This window comes from Alosa pseudoharengus, unplaced genomic scaffold, assembly GCF_046254945.1.
Source record: "Alosa pseudoharengus isolate Yale_2024_CS ecotype anadromous, Long Island Sound unplaced genomic scaffold, YU_APseudo_1.1 YU_APseudo_1.1_scf_9, whole genome shotgun sequence".
NCBI lineage: Eukaryota > Metazoa > Chordata > Actinopteri > Clupeiformes > Clupeidae > Alosa > Alosa pseudoharengus.
The window spans coordinates 22,964,042-22,991,687 of NW_027468881.1; the positions used below are offsets into that span (position 1 = coordinate 22,964,042).

The 27,646-nt window shown below is 43.6% G+C and overlaps 3 protein-coding genes across 13 annotated transcripts in view; 1 reads left to right on the top strand and 2 right to left on the bottom strand.

Moving 5' to 3' along the window:
• The window catches only part of anks1aa (ankyrin repeat and sterile alpha motif domain containing 1Aa), a 106,701-nt gene extending 100,667 nt beyond the window's left edge, over nucleotides 1-6,034 (bottom strand). For 9 of the 11 annotated variants that reach the window (XM_076275884.1, XM_076275890.1, XM_076275894.1 and 6 more), the window contains exon 1: nucleotides 5,625-6,034. In XM_076275884.1, the coding sequence (XP_076131999.1) occupies nucleotides 5,625-5,800 (176 nt within the window). In that variant the 5' untranslated portion in view covers nucleotides 5,801-6,034. The remainder of the gene's footprint in view (nucleotides 1-5,624) is intronic. The other 2 variants (XM_076275891.1, XM_076275895.1) reach the window with 1 other exon arrangement.
• Nucleotides 6,035-6,686: 652 nt separating this feature from the next.
• Nucleotides 6,687-8,871, top strand: taf11 (TAF11 RNA polymerase II, TATA box binding protein (TBP)-associated factor). Its single transcript, XM_076275692.1, has 6 exons — nucleotides 6,687-6,838; nucleotides 7,206-7,405; nucleotides 7,868-8,016; nucleotides 8,109-8,196; nucleotides 8,287-8,383; nucleotides 8,517-8,871. The coding sequence occupies exons 2-6, from the start codon at nucleotides 7,247-7,249 to the stop codon at nucleotides 8,645-8,647; spliced, it is 624 nt and encodes a 207-aa protein (XP_076131807.1). The 5' UTR covers nucleotides 6,687-6,838; nucleotides 7,206-7,246; the 3' UTR covers nucleotides 8,648-8,871.
• A 756-nt stretch (nucleotides 8,872-9,627) lies between these two features.
• Nucleotides 9,628-27,646, bottom strand: part of bltp3a (bridge-like lipid transfer protein family member 3A) — a 37,599-nt gene continuing 19,580 nt past the window's right edge. The window contains exons 11-21 of the mRNA XM_076275693.1: nucleotides 26,387-26,553; nucleotides 25,107-25,248; nucleotides 24,360-24,553; nucleotides 22,687-24,113; nucleotides 20,787-20,968; nucleotides 18,236-18,381; nucleotides 17,397-17,547; nucleotides 16,606-16,889; nucleotides 15,627-15,735; nucleotides 14,715-14,812; nucleotides 9,628-13,588 (exon numbers count right to left, since the gene is read on the bottom strand). Of these exons, the coding sequence (XP_076131808.1) occupies nucleotides 13,478-13,588; nucleotides 14,715-14,812; nucleotides 15,627-15,735; nucleotides 16,606-16,889; nucleotides 17,397-17,547; nucleotides 18,236-18,381; nucleotides 20,787-20,968; nucleotides 22,687-24,113; nucleotides 24,360-24,553; nucleotides 25,107-25,248; nucleotides 26,387-26,553 (3,011 nt within the window). The 3' untranslated portion in view covers nucleotides 9,628-13,477. The remainder of the gene's footprint in view (nucleotides 13,589-14,714; nucleotides 14,813-15,626; nucleotides 15,736-16,605; nucleotides 16,890-17,396; nucleotides 17,548-18,235; nucleotides 18,382-20,786; nucleotides 20,969-22,686; nucleotides 24,114-24,359; nucleotides 24,554-25,106; nucleotides 25,249-26,386; nucleotides 26,554-27,646) is intronic.

Below are 27,646 nucleotides of genomic sequence, written 5' to 3' on the forward strand. Positions count from 1 at the left end.
CCAGTAGGCCACGGCCACGGCATAATAATATGCAAAGCATCACTGGCGTAAGCCTCAATCGATTTCTTTTGACTGTGAAAACTCTTGTGGCCAATGAATACCATATGGATGAATGTATTGGACTGTGTGCTTAAAACTGTTACTGTCTCAATGCTTCACAAATGGAAGGCATGTAGGTGCTGCAGGACAAGTTCCAAAACAGAATTAGGGCAGAGTCGTGGATAATTGCCGAGCTATTTAAGCAGTCTCAATGAAAGGACAATAAACAACGCCTGCTTGAAAGGATATTGAATTTTTGACACCTGACACTTTTTCAGCTTTGCTCAACCAGGCCACTAGTTTGTGTCGCAGCCCCACAGCTGTAGCAATGTAATAAATTATAGCAAACCATTTGTATTGGACCAAACCTCTTGTTTGTCCTCATGAAACCTCCCACATGATTCAGGCAACTGAACAATACAGCCATTGCCTCAAGACTGAAACAGACTGCCGTCCCAGTTCACAGGGTAAAATCACAAATATAAACAGCCGGCTTTGGACGTAATGTAGGCCACTTAAAAGTCAATTCAATATGAATGCAACATATTGCCGTTAGTGGAGAGAGAAGTGAAGCATAGGATCACAAGACAAAAATATGAAACTAAAAGTTAAATCTAAGTATCAGTCATAAAATAAAGAATCAGCCAATGACAACAAACTTTGCTGACTAGCTCCTTAAATACATTCTTCACGCACAACTTCTCCCATTTAAATAACTTCCTTGCTGATGCAGACATGACAACGCAACAGATATGACAGCTATGATCATGCATTGCGCCAGCTTAGAGGAATCAGTCCAATCCGAGCATGCAGGTTAAGTGGGACTGCCATCTGCCTGTCTGCAGCGTCAGCTAAGCCCAGTCTGCCTCAGAATCACACGCACAAACTTTTTAGTAATGCTGACGTCACAAACAGGAAACACCTGGCCTGACCCCTTTTCGCTCGATGCTTACCACAGAAACTCCAAGACGTCCTCCTAGAAACTGACGTTGGCACTTCTAAAAGGGACTCACTTAAACTCGGGAGGCAGAGAAAATGTACCGCCTTTTATTTTTCTAGCAGAAGAAAAGTTTACTTTGGATGATAAGGAGTGGACTGCAGTTTTCTGGGAGCAATGTGGTTCTTTTTTGTGTTAACCGCCTTGCGAAACTGATTAGCCTTCTAACTTGGCCCATTGGTAAATGCAGCAAGACATAAACTGTGCTAACTGCTGATTGGGCAGAACATAGTAAGGGATCAGAGTTCGTATGTTAACATCTTCCACATGGCCACATCTGCACCGTAGGGGCTTAGAGGCTGTTTCACTTCCGTTCTGAGCCTATATTCATAACATTAGCACCCGTCCCCACCACATCACATCCCAAAGATGCAAGTGGGGTTGATAGAACAGACAGATCGAATTCAATGCTATGTGAGGTCAAACAGTTTCCGAATCTGTATCCTGCTGTACAGTGGGTCAAGCAAGCTAATAGGAGTCTCCTGCTTTTGGAGAGCAGCCCCACATGCTTCACGCATTCCTCTGCTAATTTCTGTCCAGTGAGCAACTGTCTGACAGTCGTGAACTTCCTTTACACCCAGGCCCAGCCGTGCTTACCAGAGAGAAGCGCTCCAGCTTTGCCTGGGCCTCCCAGCACCACTTCACAGGTCACAGGAAGTGCCAGAGACAGACCTCTTCCTGAGGACCACATCAACAACAACAAAAAATGTAAATGGAGACGAGGCCCCTTGAGGTCCGTGCAGTATGGAGACAGACTTCAAGGCAAATCTGCATCTACCTTTACTACTTCAGAAGTCTGAAGAAAAGACACTGGAGCACTTTTCTTTTAGTATTTCAGACATCTGGGCGGTGGTAGTGTAGTGGTTAAGGAGCTGGGCTTGAAAGTTGTCGGTTCAATTCCCGGCTTCCACCATTGTGCCCTTGAGCAAGGCACTTAATCCCAAGTTGCTCCGGGGACAATGTGATCCCTTGTAATATAGCTAACATATGTAAGTCACTTTGGTCAAGAAGTGTCTGCTAAATGTAATGTAATAATGTAATAACGTCTGTGTGTCTGATTGGGTCCATTTCTGGCTCACAGTCAGGTGTGGACAGGCCAAAAAAACACTTCACGGGCATTATCTACTCAATAGGATATGCCCATGAAGACGAGGCGACTAAAAATGTAGAACATGGCAGTGTCTGAAAGAACGACAGTTTACTATAAAACACTGTGTGTGTTATGTTTTGGTTCCCAAAGCATAAGCATGCCTGAAGCTGTGGACCAGCCATGCTGGAACGTGACACAATACATTCCACAATATGAAGCTCTCCTCTTGCGCACCTTGACTGTTGCAGGCCAAAACACGTTCGCCATTCCTTCACTGACAAGTTAAGATTCCAGCACGAGAACGCCACAGCCTACCTGCTGATCGCTTCTCACGCTCTCCAAGGCGTTGTTGTTGCTGCTGCTGGTCACGGTCGGAGTAGGTGTTCCAAAATGGAACCGTGCATTTCTTTGAGAACCTGTGTGTATAAGTAAATGCTACTACTCCCCCTTGACATTCGTCACTACTTCACTTTATCAGCCTAAGACATTCTCTTGACAATACAAATAGCTCTCAAAGTCAAATGCACATTCAGTAAACAGTGTTGTTATCACTGCACAGTGAAACACAAAAGTTGCCTCTCTCCTCAAGGCTGAACCTTAGATGAACCGCCACAAAAGCTCATTACGCTGCTAACACTATGGGAATCCGTCCAGTCCACTCTCACAGCCATCCCATGACTCGGGACACAACAGAGTGGGACTCTACTTAGGCAGGGATCACCCTGGCCAGCGGCAGGTTTCCTATTGTTCTCTATGGTTCGGCAGCGGAACGGTGGCCGCGCCAGTGCAACTTTCAAAGCGGAATACGAGAGTATTCAATTCTCAGTTTAGGCAAACTGTTTGTGATCCCAGCCTTAATGAACAACCCAAGATTGACTTTGCGCATACCTACCCAATGGTCTGTGGCTAATGCTTAGGTTTTCTTCCCAGAGGGTGAGAGGAAATCTCTTTGTCGACTTTGGCAAAGTCAAAGGTCTGTCAACTGCCTCTATAAGACATTGCTGTAACAGGCAAAAACAGTAGAGCAGAACAGCACAAAATCCTCTGTTCCTGTTTAATTTCACACACACACACACACACACACACACACACACACACACACGGAAGATGACAAACGATTCTGAGAGTTCAGTACGGCCAACCACTCTCCACACTTACTCCAGCCACAGACAGCCAATGGTACTTTCAATCTGTTGATGGCTTTGCCTATAATGTTGCACACTAATAGATCCCCCAAGGCCAGAGCCTGCCACAATTGCACTAAGCATATGAGTACAAAGCAGTGTGATTTGATTCACATACAGAACAGGTAGTTATATTGGCCCTAAGGCTCAAACAAGCTGCCCCTGCTATATGGAAATAAGAGGCAGTGGATAAATAGTCAAACCACTATGGTAATCCCTGTCAATACAAAAAAGGGTATTGACATTTTGATTACACATGCTACATCGAGTGTCACATACAATAGCAGCAGCTCCCACAGGCCACTTTGCAACCACAAATGCCAATAATTTTGAATGGAGCAGACACAAGCCTGAGGTCGATGCTAACCGTGGCACCTCGAGAGAGAGTGAGAATTGAAACAGACAACCAGTGCTTCATATTTTCTTCCATTGTGTATGTTGTGACGCCCCCCCCCAGCCTACTCCCCTCACATACACACGCGCTCCTAGTCCACCGGCGTGCCGAGACCATCATCCGGTTATTTATCTCCCACACATGCTAGTCTCATCATTATCGCCGTGGAGAGAAGCCAGCATTGATCTCCCTCAGCCAGGCTGAGAGCAATAAACCCATGGATACAATGGACACTTCAGTCAGCCGCTGGCTCTGTACAGCAGAGAAGGAGGAAACCCGTCTTGACTGCATGACATCCCTGAATTGGATTTCCTATTAAGAGGGTTTAATGTAATTAGTTTGAGAACTGGGCAGTCTGGTATGGGCAGTCCAGTGATGCATCACCTTAGCTCACAGCTCTAAACTATTGCTTCTTTTGCCTCAAGTGGTGGGCAGTGTCTGGACACAAGCTCTCTGAGGTAGATGATGGATGCACCAAAGTGGGTGGATGAGGACCTCATACTAAGTTACAAGCAAACGTTGCATGAAGACAAAAATTAGTCTGCTCCCAGAAAACATAATGATTAAAGACAGAAAATACGTTTTTTTTAAAAGAAATATACATTCATAACACCAACCTTGAATTCGTGTCATGAGGGCGATACCAGCATAACCAGGGCATTTTATAATGTACTGGATTGCGTGCACAATACAATGGCAAAGACATGTCCACTGGCATTCAACGTGCCAAACCTCGTCATGTTATTTTGTTCTCATGGTTATAAACCACACGTGCCATATAACTGCTGTAGTTAACAAAATTAGTAAATTGTTGTTGTATCAGTCATGGTCGTGCATAGTGCATTTCATAAAGCCTACATAGGCACGGTTAATGAATGAGGCGGCATCCTCGAGGGGGTTCAAAAGGCCAACGTGGATCGATTCGTTCGTTGTCTTGGTGAAGTTGTCACCCGAGGTTAAACTGCGAGAATCTGTCAAGCACGTTATAGAAACAGAAGACATATCCATTTGAAGGCACCGACACATATCGCATTCCACCCCTTCACGGAGATGAACGCCTGGCATGAAACCACAACACACAATAGGGGACAGAAATGATGACCCATTTCACTGACAGCCTGTGACTGGTGTCTGTTAAATTAAGACTTAAGACGTAGGAGTTCCATGAGTCCCTTTAGTCGTAAATCTACACCACTAGTTCAGGCGATAAAAGCTACCGTTGTCCTTTTCCCTTTTCCTGCACACAGGAATGGCATTCGATGGTTCATTCAAGGTCTTATTAATTTAGCAGGATAATGGGTAAGGGAACTATTTGAGCATTTCCGCAAACTGTCCATTTCATAACAAAAAACAACCGCTTACGAATTGACACAATCTGTTGAGTAGAGCGGGTCGAGTCGACCACTGGGGCAGAGACCGATTAATGGAGTTTTCCCCAGTTTTACCCAGTGCAAGACTCCTCTCGAACAAAGAGGGATTGCATCGCGCGTGTAGAGCTACACTAGCCACTGTTATTAAACATGGCAGGCTACAACTACCGAAAATCACAGTAGCTACAATAAATCCTTCTGGGGAATATTTGAAGGCCGTAATTATAATTGTATCGCCTGAAGAAATGCATTGTCCGCCTCCCAGAAACTCGTGATTTATTTGTAAGACCAGGTTACAAAGGCATCCACGTTAACATTAGCTTATTGGGCATACCAGATCCAGACATCATGTCTTTTTTGCAATATAGCATTCCTGCTTTTATCATTTCCAGGTGCACTTTCACAAGGAGGTAAAACAAACTGGTCACAACACAATGTTGTCACACAATCATTTGAGCGGCGCTTTGCCCTGCCGCCCCATGGGTCGGAACCGCTCGTTAGATTCACCGCTGCCCTTCCCCTTGTCTTCCTGGCTTCTGCTTTCCCATACCTGAGTAAACTGGAGAGGGGGTGAGAAGAACTGTGGCCACCGCTGCTGCTGCTTCCAGCGGACCCCGACGATCCACCACCGATCCCTGCGGACTGTCGTTTCCCTGACAAAAGCTTCTCAACGGCGGCAAGATTCCCAGTGCGCGCCGCCTCAAGGAGTTCCTGCTCCTTCCCCATCTCAAATCGAGAAGGGCGAGGGGGAGAAAGGGATTTGAAACGGGAGCAAATTCCTTTGCGCTCCTACCAAGCCAACGCTGTTCCTTCGCTTAATCGTACCGAAGGTAAAATAAATGCTTCCATCCACAGCTGGCTCCGTTTCCCCAGCTGCGCTGTTCTCCTGGATCCACACTCCTCTTACAGCTCCGGGGAAAGTTTCTTTCAGCACCACCGGACAAACTTCCTTCGACCGTCTCTGACACGTCACTTCCTAGAAACAACCAACATGACGTCGTTTTGTGATAATTTTGCGTAATAAATTTATCAGGGTGAATTGCCGTGTACATAAGCTTACTTCTTTTCTGTAATTTCTGCAAATGTCACATTCCAAATTGAATTACATTGCTCTGGTATCCCATACTCATTGATGTACAGGCATGCTTTTTAAAAATAGGACACAGCTAATGGCCCAAATGCCCCTCACTGAACAAGTCTGTTTGTGTCTACACTAGAAAATGTTTAATCGTAGTTGAATTCCCTTGGAATATAATTGCATGGACATTTTCTGCTATAGGAAGGAACTAAGACAGGCCAACAGAGTCACAAGGTCAGGCAAAAGTGTAACGAACATTTAGTGTGTTATTAATGCTTATAGCTTCAACAAACATGGATTTGAATAAATTAATGGGATCAGAGGAGGCCTGATTAGTTTTTCCATAATTGTATTTTCAGGCATCATGGATCTTAAATACTCTGAGACATATGCAAACGCCAAGTTTATAGTAGGTATACCTTTACAACTATCCGCATAATGCATCAATTCAGATGGTTTTGTCACTGGTAGTAGTAAATGTAATTGGTCGAGAAACCGGAAAAGGAAGTGTATATGCGCATTGCTGATATATCAACAAAGTGCGAGACAGCAGCACCACCAGTGTTAGGGCTAAGTATTTGATTAAGCTATTTGATTGAGCTATAAATACATGTTGCATTGTTAACATTATATTGATGCCTCTCACTACCTCCGGATACCCCCTGGTGAAGATCTCTTTCGTAATAGTAAGTTAACTGTAGATTTTCACTCTGAAGTGAGCTGGTTGATGCAGAGATAGCTAACGTTAACTTAGCTGTACCCCATATAACGTTACCACAAAACTACAACCAATAGCTAATGATACTATTATAGCCGTTGTGAAGTAGGATGTATTGCCATGCAGTTCAGTTATGCACTTGCTTTGTTATCTGATCGTTGTTTTTGGAGCTTAATATATTACGTGTTTGTGGTTAATAGCCAGCGCTAACTCCTAGCTGGCTAACACTTGGTTATTAAATGGGCTAACGTTACCATTGAATGTCGTTTCGCTATGTTCAGTTACTATGATCTGGATTCGGACATATGTTTGACATATACAACTTTCCCCCAGAGATAACGGACAAGGTGGTTGGAGCACTAGACAGGTCCTCACAATGGCTGACCCTGCTAGAATGAAAATTGATTCTGGATCAGCATCCATGCCAAAGGAGGAATTGCAGGAAAACGACGTTAGTGAAAAAGAAGGACTTGTTGGAAGCGAAGTTTCTGTAGATTCCAGCTCCCAGCAGTCACAAAAAGACGACGACAAAGCGGTTAGTCCGTGTATTTACAGAGGAACATTTTGTTGCCCCCAACAAATCAATCCACATTCCACACCATAATCACCATCATTGTCCTTATAAGAACCACAGTTTCATCATCATAATCATCAAAAAATATCTTAAAATCGAACATGTGACCCCCTTAGCTAAAACCATAGTGTACATTATATTAACAAGGGTCTGCGTAAAAATTAAAGCTACTGGAGGTCTGTGGCTCAGGAGCAGACCAGTTCCCAGCAATTACAACATGGTCCCTGCTATGCTGCAATCATTTAATAGCCACACACTTTGTTCTCTATTCAGCTGCACTTTGATCTATATTTATTCAATAGTAATAGTTATTCAATATAGGCTGTTTGCTGAAAAATAATTTCAGCAAACAGCCTATATCAAGGTTCAAGATCAAAGCTTTGCAGCATACAATTAGTTGGTACTTATTTTCTGTTGCCTTAGGAACATTCGAAGGAGGCGAATGCTGGGGAGGATGAGGATGAGGGAACGTCAGGTCTACACCCCCCAGCCTCTAAGAAATTGAAGGTTGACGCAGAGAAGAAAAAGGAGAAACGGCAGAAAGTAGATGAAGATGAGATCCAAAAGATGCAGTAAGTCTCTTCAGAGCAATAAAATGTGTCTTGCGTTTGTTGTTAGTTGAAACACGTACTGATGCACATTTACATAATGAATCTCTCATCAGGGTTTTAGTCTCTTCATTTTCTGAGGAACAGCTTAATCGTTACGAGATGTACAGACGGTCTGCGTTTCCCAAAGCTGCTATTAAAAGGGTGAGTTACTTCATTATGATCATTAGTTAACTGCTTCTTATTGATTTTTTTTTAATGGTGGGTCCTTAATGTGCTTGTGCTTGGTTACAGCTTATCCAGTCCATCACAGGAACCTCCGTCTCACAAAATGTGGTCATTGCCATGTCGGGTATTTCAAAAGTCTTTGCTGGGGAGATTGTAGAAGAAGGTAAGCAGCGCCCATGATTATAAATTAATTTTCTTCACTTTGTTTGGTTCCCCTTTGTTATCGCTCCCTCTCGCGCGCGCCAGTACAACTAACCCAAAGACCTTACCTTGTTCCTCCTCCTCCCCCCCGGTAGCCCTGGACGTATGTGACAAGTGGGGAGACACGCCGCCCCTGCAGCCCAAGCACATGAGAGAAGCTGTGAGGAGGCTGAAGAGCCGAGAGCAGATCCCCAACACCAAGCACAAACGCATCCTCTTCCACTGAAGAGCCACCACCACCAAGGCCAAGCAAAGTTCTGCTGCAGCAAAGTTAAGGAAGATGAGTGATGTGATCTTCAGGCTAGGAACTATAATGAGGTTATGGAGAACGTTTTCAGTGCTGCCTCCGCAATGTTTTTGTAAATAGATGTGTAACAACAATGCTCATCTAAAGCATTATAACATTCTTATATACAGACCTTTTTTTTATTATTAAAGAATTTAATAACATCCATTCTATCAAACGTATCAGTCATTACAATCCTGATCATAAAATCTTTTTAATAATAAATGTGTACCGGTAGTTTAATAATTTTGGTAAGGGGCATTGGTTCTACAGTATATTGTAAATTCAAGTGAGTAATCATTCATCTGTAAGTAAGTCCCTTAATGCATATATGCCGCCATGGTCATTTGTGATGCAAGGATAAAGGAAGGAGACCACTATACCCAGTTTTGTGTGAGGATAAGTAGTTAAACCTTTTTTTAATTAATTTAGCTTTGTCATATCTTTCACACAAAGCGATGGTTCACAGAACCAATCTGACATACAGTATAAGGTGTGATGATGGTACAAAGTCTTAAACCTCAGGAGAACAATGGTGATTTACACACATACATACATACATATACACACACACACACACAAAACACTCTAGGGGGAAGGAGTTCCATTATAAACATGGCTCACCTGCATGCAATTATAATGAAGAAACACATTAAGGAGATCTCAAGTTCTCAACCCCAAGTAGTGCAGTCTAAAAGGAAGTATCATAGCAACTAGTGAACACAGTGTGACAGTGGAGTAAAATGGACAATGAGTTGTCTCCATCCTAAAGGATCAAGACCCTCTTTGAATATGCGGTCAACAACTGATATGCTCTACTTTTTTTTTTTTTACTTTCCTACATAACAGATTTATGTTTACACCGAGGGGGGGTCCAGTCCAGAAAATCTTAACAATTTCACACACATAACATTCTTTCCAGTTGTAATATTGGGTGTCAATATAACTGAAACCCATAAAGTTAACACCATCATTATCATAATACAAGAGAATCATTAAAAAATGGAAGTATAATGATTTTGGAAACATTTTTTTTGTGTGGAACAAAGAATACCCCTAACATATAATTGAGGCACAACTGAGTTTGGTCTATAGGAGATAAGTCAGATGAAACATGGCTGTTTGCCGGCTCAGGCTGTAAATTGTGTTGTGGAAAAAGTTCCTGGCAACGAGATGCACCTGTGAGAAGATTAAATGTTCCGTGCTATCACCTCCAGTATACATGCTTAATGGCCTACTGAACTATGTATTTGACAACCTTGACTACTTACTACTATACTACTCTATAATACTGCTGCGTGTACTCATTCAAAAACCTCTGGCCTGTGAAGGCAAAGGACGAAAGCCATTCTTGCTAAAATACAGAGTTTGAAATGTGAACGGGCAGGGTACCACAGCCCCCCTCTATCTTTGATTTCCAATGGGAAGGGGGAATCTATATTCCACACTAGGGATGTTAACAAACCAAGGCCACTAGATGAACATGTTCACAATGGAAATTCAGAAGCAAATGATTCATAGGCAAATACAGACACAACAAAAAATTAACACTGTTAGATCTGTACCTGTGTGTTATAAAAATAAAATTAAAATAAACGGGAGACAAAAGAACTTGCAAACAAAATCTGGACAGGACTGGACTGGAATGAGTCTAGTCCACATCGCAGTATCTGGAGCAGAGAGGTTCATTCTCTGAGGATAAACCATGTCCATGTCCAAATCTGACCCATTGCATTCAACACCCTCCAACAGAGGAGCCACTGCTGCTTACAAAGGAAATGACTACTTCAACAATCATTTACCAGTCCACTGACCAATGCCCAGCACACACCACTGAAGCAGCATCTCTGAAATCCCATCACCAACAATGACCCTTCCTTGAAAGACGTTCAAAAACCCTTTCGAAACTTTACAAACCTGTCTGCCTGGCTGGGAGAGAAGGTGTCTACTCTATGTAATTATCAGTGCTGTGACTACAGAAAAACACTGTCAAAACGCTGCCCCAGAGTGCTGCTTACTTCAGAGCACTGAATCTAATGGCTGAAATAAGAGACAACAAATTTCTGCTTCAGCACACACTCACACACACACATCCACTGTGACCTTGATGGCGAACACATCTGCACGACTGAAACACAAATCATGCAGAATGAGAAGACAAATAATAATTTTTAAAAAACAGCTCTCGTCTGGATGGCAACAGCCATTTCTAATCATCATTGCCCTAATGTGTTAAACTCCCAAGAGGTCAGCACAAATCCAAAAAGTGAATGAAACTAGCATGCTAGAGAGATCGGAATTCTCTAAACAAATGAGCACAAATAACTCGAGAAAAATACAGTTAACTTAGAGATAGTGTTTTTTAAACAACAATCTAGGAAATTACACTGTCAGCTCACCGACACAAAACCAGAAAAAAAACTAAATAAAACACTGGATCTTCATGGCATGCATTGGGTGCTTGGACACCAAGAGTTCTTTGTTTTGTGTCTTTTTCCATATACATCTGTTATGTATATAATTGTTACATATTGCTCTTTATACAATACCTACAGTTTGCTGATAGCAGTAGTCAGACATGATGCTGGAAGGGCTACAGTACTTGAATAACCACCATGCACAGATGCCACCTCACCCTTCCCTCCCCACCCACCCTTCCTCCACTGGGGCTTGGTTCTTGCCCTGGGAGGGTTGAAAGGCACTGGTACGGATCAATGTAAAGCAGTGTGCCCAATGAAAAGGCATCCACACAGAGGTGAACTGTGGGTAAGCAAGCAAGGGACTTGTGTAGAACTGTAAACTTTGCATTAAACCTGTAAGCCATACATGCATAAGGCCTCCACCTATAGTTACCCACGATCAATCTGTGAAAGAGTTTTAGTTGTTTAAAAATGGTGCGCTCGTCTTGTTTACATTGAACCATATTAATACCTTCACAACACTGAGGCTTTGCAGAACCCTTGTTGACCTTGGGAAGACTCCTGTATAAGGAGGAAATATTTCTCACAGGAAATCACTAGCTCGCAATAAATTTGAGTTGAAAAAATATGCATGTCCAACATTTGTCCAATCGGGGAAAGACATTGTGCGAAATTAACCCAAAAAAGTATTGACTAATTTGTTTATCATCTGCCTCAGGTATTTATATTACACATGAAGTTTTTTTTTTTTGTAGAACTTTTTATATGCAACATTACCAAACATTCTAAACAAGGAATTTTACAGAAATTGAAATCCAAAATATATAAAAGTAAAAATATTTGGCATTGAGTATGTTCAGAGTGCTTTTGCTGTATCCAATATGGCACCCATATTTTACAGAGGGCTATTATTTTTCTTTGTCCTTGAGACTAGGCATTTCATGTGCAAAGAATCACACAGAAAACAGACAATCTATACAGCCAGCAACTGGCAAGAACATTTTGATAGATGTCTTTCTTGCTACATCTGACAACTATAAATTCATATTTTTAAATGTACAAGAAGAAAGGAAGATGTTACTAGCTTGTCTAGACAGCAGTTAATAAATCAAACCAAATCACTTTAGCAGAATGACGCACAAACTGAGGAACACTGCTATGTGGGGGCTAACGTGATCAGAGACTCCAAAAACTAGGAGCATGTTTCAGAGTTACCCTTCATCCTTCATCCACTGAAACAAGACACTATGCAAGGCATTGCGATCTATGTTGACACTAACTTGACCTTTACCAAACACTATATTTAATCTATGGACAAAAAACTAAATGACTAGCTTCCTCTACTAACTATAGAAATTAACAAGGCAAGTCGTCATTAGTTACCCGTGTACATCCTAAACGCATATTTATCTCTCTGTGTGCTTGACTGTAACAGATTGTTTTCAAGTACTTTTTGCAGTGACTTGAATGAGCTCAAATCGGTTAAGAATACTGAAGGCTTAGAGTAAAGCTTTTCTAAATCTACAAATAACACTGTAAACTAATACAACAGTAATGTGATGTACCCGTCACTCAAAACAGGATAGAGGTCTGCTTCAAAGTGCTTATTATTTTTCTTAACTCCTTATCTCCTTAATACCATAGTGGTCCTACATAGAATTGCATTGATGCATCTAAATAGCAGCCTATGATAACATATATACAACTAATATACCAAGGCAAGTAAATTCTATGGATATACCCACTACATCCAGCTATTCTGTACCCACTACATGACCTTAGGGAGATGTTAGCAGGCCCACACTAGGCCAAATTTGTAATACTGATGGAATTAGTCCGACACGCCGGACACTAGTGAAGATTACACACACAGACGCACACACTGAAACACAAATTACAGGAAAGTGGGAAGGGAACATAACGAGTTCTTCGGCAGTGAAACAGTGCATGTGCAATTCATTTCAACCATATTCTAAAATGACTAGGAAATTAAAAGAACATGTCTTGTCTGTCCACCATGTACTGTGAGAAGACACCGCCAACGTAAGGTCATCAAGGTTAAGATGAAAAATAGTTAGATGTCAACCCATTCTTCACACAAGCTCCCAGAATCCTTCCATACAAAACAAAAACACAACCCTAACAGAATTATAAGCCACAGTCATCCCCATGCTCTATTTGCTGATAAAATATAGATATTTTTAAATTTAGTTTTTTTTTCTTGTCTGTCATTGTCTTCTCTTTTCCCCTAACACCCATTAGAAAGAGTTTGTTCTGTGGCACTTCAGCTGATTCTCAATAACTTCAGTAGTTGTAGATCACCCCCTGCTGGCCTGTTCTGTTAGGGAGCTCAGAGGGTGAACGTAGGGTCATACTTCTGAACTTCCAGCAGGAGGCGCTCTCGGTCCAGCAGAGCTTGAGCGAGGGCAACCTGGGCCTCAGAGAGCTCTGACTCATGGGGCTGCATCAGCACAAGAAAAATATATGTTACATGGAAAACATAAGGTACATACAAACAACAGTAATATTTCCATATGATATGATATTAAATGTATCTTAATCTGAAACATTATTCATTTATACAAGAAGAAGACTTTAAAACAACTTGCAAATTAAAGAAAAGAAATTCAAAGTCTAACACTGAGACTGCTATATATTATTGTGACCTAGCAACACTATACCACATATTCTCATTTGTCCCAGTGACTTTGAACTTAAACCACCAGAGAGAGAGAGGGAGAGAGAGAGAGAGAGAGAGAGAGAGAGAGAGAAAATATGCACACACACACCTACACATCACATCAGTTGGTACATCTTTAATGTTACAGGTTGAGGCTAACAGGCTATGCTATGCTATAGGCTAACAGGGTGAGGCAGTACTAGGGTGAGGTGTGGCGAAAGAGGCAGGTTACACTAGCTTTGGCCAGAGTTCAATAAACACTCCAAGGTAATTAAGTTCCTCAGAGAGACAGTCCAACCACAGAGGTGCAATCTACTCCATTCTTAACTACACCAGTTTGCTGAGGGATTATTATTACATCTCGAACAGCAAGGACCTCTCCTGTTGTAGTAGGACTTCTGCTGGTTACTAATGCAAGTAGAGGAGGTAATTAAAGCAGTCTGCAAACTAGTTCAACCATGCTGTTTGGTTCACTTAGTAACCTAATGACCAGAAAAAAGGGGGTATCTTACCACAGCAGTCAATGGAAAGTGATATCCCTAATATCTATTCAATGGGTAAATTAGCCATGACGGGTCAGTTAGTTTGGTCTACATAATTTCCTAAAGGAGTCTGTGACAGCCTGAGTTAATCCTCACTGAATCAGGAGTCAGGACACCACACTGTCATGGTGGATAAGCCCTGCTCCCCAGACGTGCATGTCTAATGTCTCTTTAGCTCAACAGACTGCTATCGGCACTTGGAGACTTTCTCCCCATGTATCTGTGTGTGTGTGTGTGTGTGTGTGTGTGTGTGTGTGTGTGTGTGTGTGTGTGTGTGTGTGTGTGTGTGTATGCCTTGTTATGCTGTGGGCTGCTAGGGTGAAGTGTTCTAGAATGTGAATTCATAGTAACAGCTCACGGGATACCTTGTTGTGCTCTGTGGCATCACTGCAGTGTCGCTGTCCATTCTCCTGACACGCTGCCGTGGAAACAGTCCCCTCGGTCCCAGACTGGTTATCACCCGCTGGGGAAGAGCAGATATACTAATCATGTCAAGTCATTACCATTACCATCCCTGTTTTACTTCAATTTATCTTTTTATCTTTTTTATATCTTTTTACTTGAGCTTATGTTTTCATCTTTTATGTCTTTTTATATTTTATCTTATGTCATCCCTCCTTCAATCCTTGTAACTCTAAGCTCCGTTTCCAGGTTTGTATGCCCAGTACATTACCTCTCTGCCTTACTTGTGAAGTCAACTTTGGGTCAACTGTTGTTTTTAAATGTGCTATATAAATAAAGTGACTTGACTTGACAAGAGAGGACAGCTGCAGATTCATAATGTGCTGCAACACAATTTTCCAAAGTAACACAGAAATCAATAACAATCTTGAGTGCAACATGGTTGTCCCTGTATTGATCATGAATACAAATGCCTCTGACACTATTACAGCCAAGCACGTTCGGCAGGTAAAATCTGTCATAACAAATATTGGTCTTTACAAATCCTTCAAATCATCAGTCTGACACATCCAACTGTCTAAAACTGTGGTAAAACTGTGCAGTAAATGATGTTCTAGGGGGGCTGGCACAACTGGCTACAGCATCCATACCATGTTCGGGTCCAAGTGTCCACAGGAACCCAGGTTTGAGTCCGACCTGTGGTCATTTCCAGATCCCACCCCATCTCTCTCTCCCACTTAACTTACTATCAAACTTCAATGTCCTATCCAAATAAAGCATAAAAGCCCAAAAAATAAACTTTAAAAAAAATGTTCTAGATGTTTCTGTAGGTCTGGCGTTTGTTCTGGTTGTGTTCCGGATCCCACCCCACTCACGTCTCAGGCTGAAGACGCCGTCGTCCGAGCGCTCCAGGACCACTCCATCCAAACTGAAGACCACAGGCACAGGCTGCGGGGCCGTGGGGTATACCCGGGGACCGTTATCCTGAGAGGAGAGAGGATGGAGAGGATAGTGGGGGAGGAAGATGAAAGGATGGAGACAACAATTATATGCCAACCATACCAAGCCTTTTATATGCCAACCATACCAAGCCTTTTATATGCCAACCATACTAAGCCTTTTTATATACCAACCATACCAAGACTTTTGAGTGTTACTTGAGTAGTTTCCCTGTTTATGAGACACATGATCCATGACATATTGTCTTATTTGGAATATACAATAATGAATCAGATCCATGACGCCTGCTGTCTGTACCATCATCCACACATAGTTAATGTGGTGGCATTAAGAGTGGCATTAACCCACATGACCCCCGCACCCCCTCCTTTACTACAGCAGAAATGAACTTTATACAGAATCATAATACAGAATCACCACTGGCATCCTCCTCTATCCGGTTGTTAAATCGTGATGCAATGATGTCAACAATTCTTTTTCCAGATCCAGTTACTGGGCCCGGCTCATTTTTTTCCATAGACAGTAAAAGAAACTTTTCGCTATTTAGAATAGCCTACAATAAAATTGTCATTGTACTACTCACTCACTGCATCAACCTAATAAAATCCTATTTTTCACAGAGGCCTGGACGTTACCCTTGATTATATCATCTGGCTGCACAGCTACACTAATTACTCTGTTAGAGTCAAGCAATTTTTTTTTTACCCTCACTAAAATGGAGATGATGGTGACAAGGTTTACAGGTTCTTAAAACAGGCTGGCTACACTAGTAAACTTTTTTGGACTAAAGAGCTGTTGGCCCCGGAAACGATATGTGACATAGGACTTTGGAGCGCTTTGTGTTACACTATATAAGTAAAATACTTACTTACTTAACAACCAAATTGGCCCTACCTTGAGCTTGAGGACGGTATCTCGGAGTCGGATCTTCATGGGCTGCACGTCAGCGGCCAGCTCGTCCTCCAGGAAGGGCCCGAGGCCCCCGAGAGAGGAGGCCAGCAGCTCGGCCCGGCAGCCCACCACCTGCAGCTCCAGGAAGCCCGCGCTCTCCGACAGGGGGCTGTGGCGAGCGGCGGCGGGCCCCATCTCCATGCGCAGCGCCACTACTGGAGGGGAGGAGGAACTGCGGGTGGGACGGTGGGCAGGGGACAGGGGCCTTATAGGAGATGACACACCACCTGAGGGAGAGAGGAGGAGAAAAGACAGCTTAGACCGCTTACGACAGCTTTTGACAGCTTAACATCTGTGGAGGATGTAAACAGTGTGTGCCGACTAATAGACGATTAATCAATAATGGGGTTCATTGTAGATTAGTGGTTTGAACGGTGGGACAAGAAGTCCATTGCTTAGAGAGGGATGAGAAGGGAAACCCACAATGGTTATATAAGTACTGATGACCCATAGAAAGTCCTACACCCTCTCTGACAAAATGAGAAATGTAATTCATGACATGGATATAACAAAATTATATTAAAAACAAGAAAATATCCACTAACAATAGATTTCCTTAGGTCTTGAATTCTGGGCCTTCAGAGATTATTAATGGTGGTTCATTATAAATAATTAATAAATAAATAAAACTAAACCCAGATGAGGCAGATGAGAAAAAGTACAGTAAGAGTGACATTTATGATTGTCATTTGCATCACTGAGGGCATTCAGGTCATTCTGCTGGCTTGGCTCACCCTGAGTCATGCCCGACAGGAGCACTGAGACCCTCTGGTTGCCCAGTGTCCTGGGCGTCATCTCCTGGGCCTCCAGGGCCACCACCACGTCCTCCCCCTTCAGCTCCGACACGCTGGCCACCCCGCTCAGGCACAGCAGCAGCACGGAGGCCTGGAACCAACCACAGCACAGGGACTCAATAATGTTACACAGCGCTGCTCACACAGGGGCACACACACACACACACACACACAGCAGTCACAGGGGCCCTCACACACGGTGGCTTAAGAATTCAGTCGTGTGCCATAAGGCTTAACGCCTACATGTATAAAACACCACTTTAAGCAGTCAAAGAATGTGTATCAGCCACAGAGTAAGACAACTCAAGAGCATAATCTGCACCAGAGCACAATTTCATATTCAAAGTAAAGTTGCACATGTGATTGCTTTGGAATGACATGTGCCACTGCATTTGATTTTAAGTTGTGCTGTTATGACCTGACACCTGTAAGAATCCTGTCAATATGCTAAACAAATGCATAGAGTCTAGTAACATACAGTGATGGCAGCATTGCGTATAAACCACAGGACAGTGTTTTATGCCAATAATACTAAAAATAAAACAGTGTATTGACAGCACCTGTGTATTAACCACAGTTTATGAAGGATTCAGAATCAGATTGCGATTTATTAAGAAAGAACAGTGCCCCTGTGTATTAACCTCATAAGATTTTTTTTTTTAGCTAAATCAATGTATAAACCTCGGTTAATAGTCAGAAAATTACAGTGTAGGGGTCAGGCAAACATGTTTATATGAGCGGGTCAGTGTCTGTCCTCTAGGTGGATGTGTGGAGCTCACCATGTCCTGACTGATGTCCTCTATGCTCTGAGACAGAGAGCTGCTGAGGTCAGCGGAGGAGCCGGCCTCCGTGCCTGGTGCAGGGCTGCCCCGACTGAGCAGCACGCCCACTATGCTCTCAGGCCGCATGGACTCCACACCGGACTCTACAAAAAACACCAAACGCACAAGGATGAGTCTGATGCCCATGACCAGGCTCGCCCAACGCACAAGGATGAGTCTGATGCCCACGACCAGGCTCGCCCAACGCACAAGGATGAGTCTGATGCCCATGACCAGGCTCGCCCAACGCACAAGGATGAGTCTGATGCCCACGACCTGTCTATGATTCCAAGTAGGTGATGTAGTGGCACACCTAGATAAGATAATCCAGAAAAGGTTGTAACGTTACCACTTCCGTTGGGTTAACTTACCCAGATCTGCCACTTAACCACCTACTTGGAATACCAACGAGGCTCAACACACAAGGATTAGGTCAGGCTGGAGCCTGACGGAGTGAATCTGTGTCCATGGCAACGCTAAACATGTACCTGTCAAGCTTCATTCACACCTGTGAACACTCAAACCATTGCGGAAGAAGAAGAGGGAGCTCTGTGTAGCTATTTTGGCTGAGCGGCTACATTTCAACACTTCGGTTGCTGCTATTCACAACTACCATCATTACCATCTAGTTTCCGATAGATAAGATAGATAGATAGATAGATAGATAGATAGATAGATAGATAGATAGATAGATAGATAGATAGATAGATAGATAGATAGATAGATAGATAGATAGATAGATAGATAGATAGATAGATAGATAGATAGATAGATAGATAGATAGATAGATAGATAGATAGATAGATAGATAGATAGATAGATAGATAGATAGATAGATAGATAGATAGATAGATAGATAGATAGATAGATAGATAGATAGATAGATAGATAGATAGATAGATAGATAGATAGATAGATAGATAGATAGATAGATAGATAGATAGATAGATAGATAGATAGATAGATAGATAGATAGATAGATAGATAGATAGATAGATAGATAGATAGATAGATAGATAGATAGATAGATAGATAGATAGATAGATAGATAGATAGATAGATAGATAGATAGATAGATAGATAGATAGATAGATAGATAGATAGATAGATAGATAGATAGATAGATAGATAGATAGATAGATAGATAGATAGATAGATAGATAGATAGATAGATAGATAGATAGATAGATAGATAGATAGATAGATAGATAGATAGATAGATAGATAGATAGATAGATAGATAGATAGATAGATAGATAGATAGATAGATAGATAGATAGATAGATAGATAGATAGATAGATAGATAGATAGATAGATAGATAGATAGATAGATAGATAGATAGATAGATAGATAGATAGATAGATAGATAGATAGATAGATAGATAGATAGATAGATAGATAGATAGATAGATAGATAGATAGATAGATAGATAGATAGATAGATAGATAGATAGATAGATAGATAGATAGATAGATAGATAGATAGATAGATAGATAGATAGATAGATAGATAGATAGATAGATAGATAGATAGATAGATAGATAGATAGATAGATAGATAGATAGATAGATAGATAGATAGATAGATAGATAGATAGATAGATAGATAGATAGATAGATAGATAGATAGATAGATAGATAGATAGATAGATAGATAGATAGATAGATAGATAGATAGATAGATAGATAGATAGATAGATAGATAGATAGATAGATAGATAGATAGATAGATAGATAGCTAGATAGATACTTTATTCATCCCGAGGGAAATTTTTAGCAAGTAAGCTAGCTGGCTGGTGCTGAGAAATTAGTTTGTTTTCCTGAGGTGGAAAGAGATTTTTTTCAGGTCTTGGATATCCTTTAGTTGAAAATAAATATCTATGTTACCTTTTGCTGGATTATTGGCATGTCCCTGGGTCCTAGGTCTTTCATCTTAATTCCCTCTGGTAGATTCATTAACTTATCCAGCAGACTATTTTAAAAAAAACGAACTCTCGCCGGTAACCTAGCCAGGTTAATTTCCCTCTCTCTTCAAACTGACTATTCAAACATGTTTATTTAAGATGTGGGCTAGGCTATATGAAATGCCTGAATGTGGTTGATGTCTCTATAGAGGCATGCATGCTCCCTGATCTTGGCTTCAAGCTCATCCAGCTTGTCGCGCGCATCTGAAAAAAAATCTCCGGTGCACGACCTGCTGCGCAAGGCTTTTGACGTCACATTGTCGCACTACCGGTCGGGTGCGGCGAGTATGTAGAACGCTTTAAGCTGCGTTCACACATGCCCTGAACTGCCCTGAACTGAGATGTCTGTGATGTTACCCCAGGGGGCTATACTGTATGTGTGAGCACAAACGTCTGAGTTATTTGCCCCAGGCAACACACACCCAGCCTGACCAAACCAGCCCCCCTGATACTAAGCCTGGATGTTGCCCAAGTGAGCACATGTGTGACCACTATAACCTGTTCTGGCCCCTTATAGGTGTCGCCCAGCTCACTCAGGCGTACCTGAGTCCATGAGGATGGCAAAGTTCTCACTGGTGTCACTGCACACAGACAGCCGGTCGTCGGGCAGGCTTCCGTCCAGTATGGCACTGTCAAACGAGTGCTGCGATGGAGACTGCTTCATCGTCTGTAGCCGCAGACTGCCCAGCAGAGATGGACTGGACTCCTCGGGCCGAGACGGTTCCCTGTGGAGAACAACAAAAACATGGTCACTCCAAGGACAAAGAAGGGGATTTCATTCATGATGTTGGCCCTCAGAGTATAAATATGCTGGTAATTAATAAAGATGTATTTGTTTCTATATTCTGTATAAATTATCTCTTTATCTAGTATTATATAACTATTATACTGGAGATATTAATAGTATTCATTTATTATGTTGCTGAATACACAGCATTGTTCCCGTTCTGATTCAATTTCCATTTCTGTTTTCTAAATCTCTGTTCTGCCGAATGGAAACATCAAGTAGCTTCACCGCAATACACTGGTATAACTGGTATAACCTAGTTTCATGAGATCTCTGTGGCCCAGACATCTGGAGGAATGTTTTGAGCTGTGAAACATTATTAGGGCCACAGTGTTTTGCTGTGTGCAGATGATTAAATGCTGTGGAAATCCTGGGTGCAGAGCCGAACAAAAACCTTCATTGTAACATTATTATCTGGCTTAGCTGGAAGCCAGTGGTCCACTCAGGACACACACACGCGCGGTGTACCACTCAGATCATAGCACACAACGCAGGACGGAGCAGGCAGCTTTAGAGAGCGAGAGAGAGAGATCTGACTGACTCAAGAGAGCTGACTCAAGCCCACAGGACACACACTCTCCCCGCCCTTGAGCGCACGAACACACGAACACACACACACACACACACACACACACACACACACACACACACACACACACACACACACACACACACACACACACACACACACACACACACACACACACACACACACACACACACACACACACACACACACACACACACACACACACACACACACACACACACACACACACACACACACACACACACACACACACACACACACACACACACACAAACACACACACACACACACACACACACACACACACACACACACACACACACACACACACACACACACACACACACACACACACACACACACACACACACAGCTAATTAGTGCTAATTCCCCATTTGGTGCAGACCTTACGAATACTTTTCAGATTGGGTCAACTGTAATCTACACCAGGTACAGGTCACTGTGACGATGCTTATAGTGTGTGGCACGTGCTGTATTTAAGATTGACAAATACACAAAATAATGAAACAGCTGTAGTTGCACTGGTTTGTTGTTTGTTGTTAAAATGTATCTATTTACACATTCTGATTGTTTACTTTTGTCAAGTGAGAACAAATGAGACCTTTTCCAAATTGGTCATAAGCTCAAATGTCACACTAGAGTATGTGGGAAGTATGTTTACTTCTGCAGCTTTGGCCTTCTAGAACACTAGTTGAATTAAAGCTGCAGTTGGCAAGATTTTTTTGATCATATTCACTGAAACCGACACTATGCCCTGACAGAGCAACATAAATCCCGCACTTCTACCTCCACCTAGAGCCTGTTATTTGTTTTGCAAAAATCCACAGCTCTCGGTTCTTCTGGTCCAATCAGAGGAGGGCTGTGTGAGATCTGACTGTCAATCACAGTCTGGTGCCGTCTGGTGCGCACTGACGAGCACAAACTCGATGAGAAGTCCCCTCAATCTGTCAGACTTGCCAACTGCAGCTTTAATACATGGCTGTGTGTATGCAGTATAATGTTGCACCTCCATTGTGTGGAATCTACTGTAAAGAAATAACCTCAGACATTTGTCATGCATTTAACCATAAGGGGATATACTGTACTTGGCTGGTGAGTTGAAGAGCATCTTGGTCATGCCTGAACTTCGGCCCAGCATACTGAAGGCGTCCTTCGTGATGGAGAAGGCCCCTTTGGTCAGGTCCAGAGAGGCACTCAAAGCGTCCTTGGTCACGTCCTTGGTGGCGTTGAGGGCGCTAGACAGCTCCCCCTCCAAGCTGAAGGTGGAAGCGTCTCTCGGCATGTTGCCGGCGGCACCGGGGGACAACGGCGGTGACAGCGCAGTTTGCCCGGTCGCCGTGTTGACCGACCCCTCCCCCTTCTCGCCCTCCCCGTCGAGGGCTTCCTCCAGCGCCTCGCACGCCTCCTCCACGGAGCCCTCCTGCTCCTCGTCCTGCTCCCCCGCGCCGCCGGCCGGCGCCGTGCTGCCGTTGCCCCCGATGCCGCTGTCCTCCAGCGGCCCGGGCTCCGAGCCGCGGTGGGTGGGCGAGACGTCCGAGTCGCTCATGCTGGGGCTCTCTGTCTCCCCCGGCGAGCGCGCCTCCTCCTCCTCGGGCTGGTGGGCCGACATGGGCAGCAGGAGGCCCAGCTCCACGCCTTCCGTCAGGAAGGCCACACAGACACTGGGGGGCTTCTGCTGACCCTTCACCTCCTCTTTCTCTTTCTCCTTCTCGTCCTCCTCCTCCTCCTCCTCCGACAGGCGTCCGCCCCGTTGTCGCCTCTCTGCCGGCCCCGAGTCGCCCGCACTCCGGCTCAGCTCGGCGCCAAGCTGCGCCAGAGTGTCCTTCATGCGCAGCAGCGCCACGTACTGGAAGTGGTTGAGCCACACCTTCAGGGGCGTCACCGACTGGGCCAGTATGTGGACGGAGGCAGACGGAGGGTCTCCCCCGACCTGCTCCGGTGCTTCCCCAGTGGGAGCGGAGCGGGGCGCGTCCTCCCGGACTCCGTTCTGCTGGCCGGAGGTCTGGCCGAGGTGGTTGCTGTGTGGGCTGGTGAGATCAGAGTGAGCTAGCTCGGTGGTGGGGGAAAGGCGGACTCCGTTCTTGAAGGCGTCTGGGCGGCACATCCACACGGCCATGGCGAACGGCTCCACGAAGGGCTGGGTTTTGCCCTTGGGGCTGCGGCGGGCCCCCTCGAAGCTGAGTGCCGCCCGCGACAGGCTGAACGACCAGATGTCCTGAGATCGTGGAGGCCTCCTGTCCAGCAGGGGGCAGGGCGCTTGCTCCTGGGAGAGCTGCAGGAAGGCGTGAGGCAGCGGGTGGAAGCTGGACCGGTCACAGGGGAATGCGGATGGGGGCGCCGCCTGCTGGAAGAACGGGCGAGACGAGAAAGACTGGTATGTGCTGGCCAGGTCGGCACGGGAGCCGTGGGGAGCGTGTCGCGTGTTGCTGAGGACCATCTGGGGGACGGAGATGCTGAGAGACTGAGGTCGGTCTGGATGGTCCAGGATGGAAGATTCTAGAGGGATAATGAGCTGATAACAGGAGCAAACACAGGACTGAGTCAGTCATGCTTAACAACCATATACATCAACAAATATTTTAACATTTCTTTACCATGGAGTGCTTACACACAAGCACACTTCAGTACATCCGGGCCTTGTTTAATCTCCCATGACGTAAAAGTAGCGAAAAGGTTTTTTTTTAATTAAAAGAATATTCATATTGTATAAACTCTTTAGACTTGGAGCTGTCTTTTTTCACAGTAAAGCTCTGGTCACCTTCAGCTGTGAAACATCCATACGTAGATCCACATGTTCATCGCTCTTGCTGCTGTCCTGGAGGTGGTAGAAGGCCTTGACCTGGTCCAGGGTGCGGAGCAGGCCTCGGGCAAACGTGTTCATCCACAACACGCTTGGCGGGTCCACGCACAGCTGCAGGCCGTTCACTTGACCGTACAGGTTGGAGTAGGGAACTGCCCCCCCAGGGGAGAGAGACAGAGAGAGAGAGAACTGTTAGGACCTGGGTTGGGTTGGGTTGGGTTGGACTGGGCTGTAGTCAGCTGTAGAATGACTGATGAGTTAAGTGTGAACTGTAAGATGTTAAGGTAATGGATGGTGGATGTAGAGAAAAGGTGTTTTTCCTATAGTCACATTTTTCATGAATATATAATTTAAAAAGGTGCTATCAGTCAGTTCTGGCTGGTGTGAAAACTCAGCGGCTTCATCAGTGCTCCAAGTCTCCAAATCATTCAAAAACATAAGGCTGGGAGGACAGTTTCTATGCAATGGGTTTTGCTTGGGAATGTTCAAACCCATTCTTTCTTTCTTTGCAAGCAGTGTGTAAGAATCACATGTAAATCAGCAACTCTCTTTGCTGAACTATTTAATAAGCCATTATTTACCACTATTAATCAATTCAGATTTCAAATGTTAAAGGTCTGTTTCAGTTTCAAGTGTACAAGAACATCTGATACATATTTGAGTCAAAATGAAACCGTGTAAAGAAGGGCATAAAGGGCAGCATACTAGGCAGATCGGCGTTGTTGGGGAAGTAGTACTCGGTGAACTGCAGGTGAATGGCCGGGACGTTGTCGGCCAGGTGAAGAGCCTTGCGGTTGCACGAGAGGAGGGACTGAGTCTTTTTGCTATGGCGGCCGCCCGTAGACACCTGAAAAAGGGAAGGAGTCGTGGTCGTAACGTAAACAGACGGCTCAAGATTTTCATTCGGAATGTTTTAATCGGAATAACAAAAAAAGCTGTCCATGTAAACGTAGCTAATGAAGGAGTTCTGAGCACTGAGAGAACTTCCTGACAGTGCAGTGCCTGACTGACTCCCCCCCCCCCCCCCCCCCACACACACACACACACACACGGTCACACACCTCTCTCAGCACTTTTGGCTTGGGGACAAACTCCCATGCTGGGCATATGCCACGTCTGTAGCTGAGAAGAAACCATAAAAAAACAGAAACTGCTGAAAGCTCAACTTAGGTGATAAAGTTCTTTTTTTACTGTCAGTGTGAAACACACAGCACGTAGCAGGGTGACACAAGGACTGATTCAGTTCCTCTCTCGTTTTTTTTACTTCTCATTCACTTTCTCCATCCATCATGTGCCAGCGAGGGGTTTGTACTGTACATTTGAAGAAAAAAAAACTGAGATGGCAGAGTTCAATGACCGAACCCTCAGCCAACACAAAATGAACCTTTTCTTTGTTCTCACTGGTGAACTACTTTCTGAGGAAGTCTACCACTCCTTCCAAGTAAAAATGTCCCGTGACTTCTGAATAGTACAGGTAATGCCCAAACATTGGCTTCATTCAATTATGCCTCATTTCATTACCAGAAGGAGTATTTTAAGTGTGAGACTATTCTGTTACACTTGTATGTGTCATTTTCAACGGCCAATTTTATTTTGGTGAAAGATTCACTAGCAGAAGCCTAAAACATATACCCTAAAAGGAGGACCAGGGTAGAGATGTGGTCCAGAGGTCACTAAACTTTTGTTCTGTCAAAATGGTCTTCCATCATTCCAACAGCATAACACAGCCACCTCATACACATGATAGCTGTGTTATATGACCACATTAGAAATGCTTATAAAGTTTTTGATGTGATCAGACGGTGTCACAATGAGTACCTATCATGGTAACATAACACTAAGTCATTGGACATCAATACTCATGATGCACAATAACAGGATTTGATATCTGTACGGAAATGTTTATGACTGTCGCACAGATAACACATACTCCAGAGAGTTATGGTTGTTAACTCCATCTATTGGGATGTTGGTTATCCTCTAACCTGATGGATGTCGAGGTCGTCCACCCGGACCACCACGCAGCTGGAACGTAGCCTCTTCAGAGGGGTCCCCGAAGAAAGGGGGACAGATGCAGGGGTGGGGGCCGTGGAACTCCGACGGGAGGCCTGCTCCCGGTCAGGGGGGCTGGATTTAGGGACCGGCTCTCCATCTGATTGAGAGAGAGCGAGAGAGAGAGAGAGAGAGAGAGAGAGAGAGAGAATTAGAATTTCAAAAACCCTTTATTACATTCTTGCCACAAAGTATTTACATGATCACTTTGTCACAATGTACAGTCGCATTAAAAGTAAAAAATAATAAATAAAATCAAGGAGCAAGTCAATCCTCCAAGAAATGTGCAAACTGCAATTCACCATCAGCAACCCTACACAACACACTATTATAACACCAAATTTCTTCAAAAGATTCAATATTCATCATGGCTTTGTAAAAATGAAAATCAATTAACATGCGAGACCTCACAAGTATTGAAAAGACCATTACTATGTTGTCACTAGAAGTTTGCTCAATTTTGTTTCTACGACTAACATAGATTGCCATTTTTGCTTGACCTAGGAGAAAGTTTATCAGCTGATATTTGAAACGATGTTTCCGCACATATTTAAAACCCAAAATAAAAGTCTCCATTGAAAATGTTTCATTAAAATGATCAAAGAGTGACTGTAGAACCACAAATAAAGGTCTTAGCCTTACACACTGCATGAAAGCATGAAATACAGTCTCTCTCACAAAACAAAAAGGGCACTCTTGACCCACAACAGGATTCAACACTGAAACAAAGGCATTAACTGCAATTGCTCCATGCAGAATCCTCCGTTGTAAATCCCCACATTTTTTGGCTAAGGGTGACTTGTATAGTGCTCTCCACTGGGGTCGAACATCTTCCCCCGTTTGTAAAACAGTACACCAGGGTGTTTCCACCCTCTTGTCCAGAGACTTTTTGTTAAAAGACTTCACACACAGTTTATATAAACACTTGCCAGTAGCTGGCTTCTGACCCAAAAGAGACAATTGTTTAAAATGCAAGTAAGAACCAGTACAACCTGTCAAATTTGGAGACAATAAAAGATTGGGAAAAAGATCATTACAGTAAAATGGCCATCGGATAACAAATTATTATTAAAATGCCAATAAGCACTTTTAGATTTTACAGAACTTAGAGAAAGAGAACAAAAAAACAAACTGTGGTCTGAAAAACCAACTGGTATAATCGCACATTTCCTAAACAAACTAAGCTGATGCTT

Coding starts and splice junctions, on each gene's coding strand:
- taf11 (XM_076275692.1), top strand. CDS start 7,247: ATGGCTGACCCTGCTAGAATGAAAATTGATTCTGGATCAGCATCCATG. Junction 8,197..8,286: donor CCAAAGCTGCTATTAAAAGG/GTGAGTTACTTC, acceptor GCTTGGTTACAG/CTTATCCAGTCCATCACAGG. Junction 8,384..8,516: donor TGGGGAGATTGTAGAAGAAG/GTAAGCAGCGCC, acceptor CCCCCCCGGTAG/CCCTGGACGTATGTGACAAG.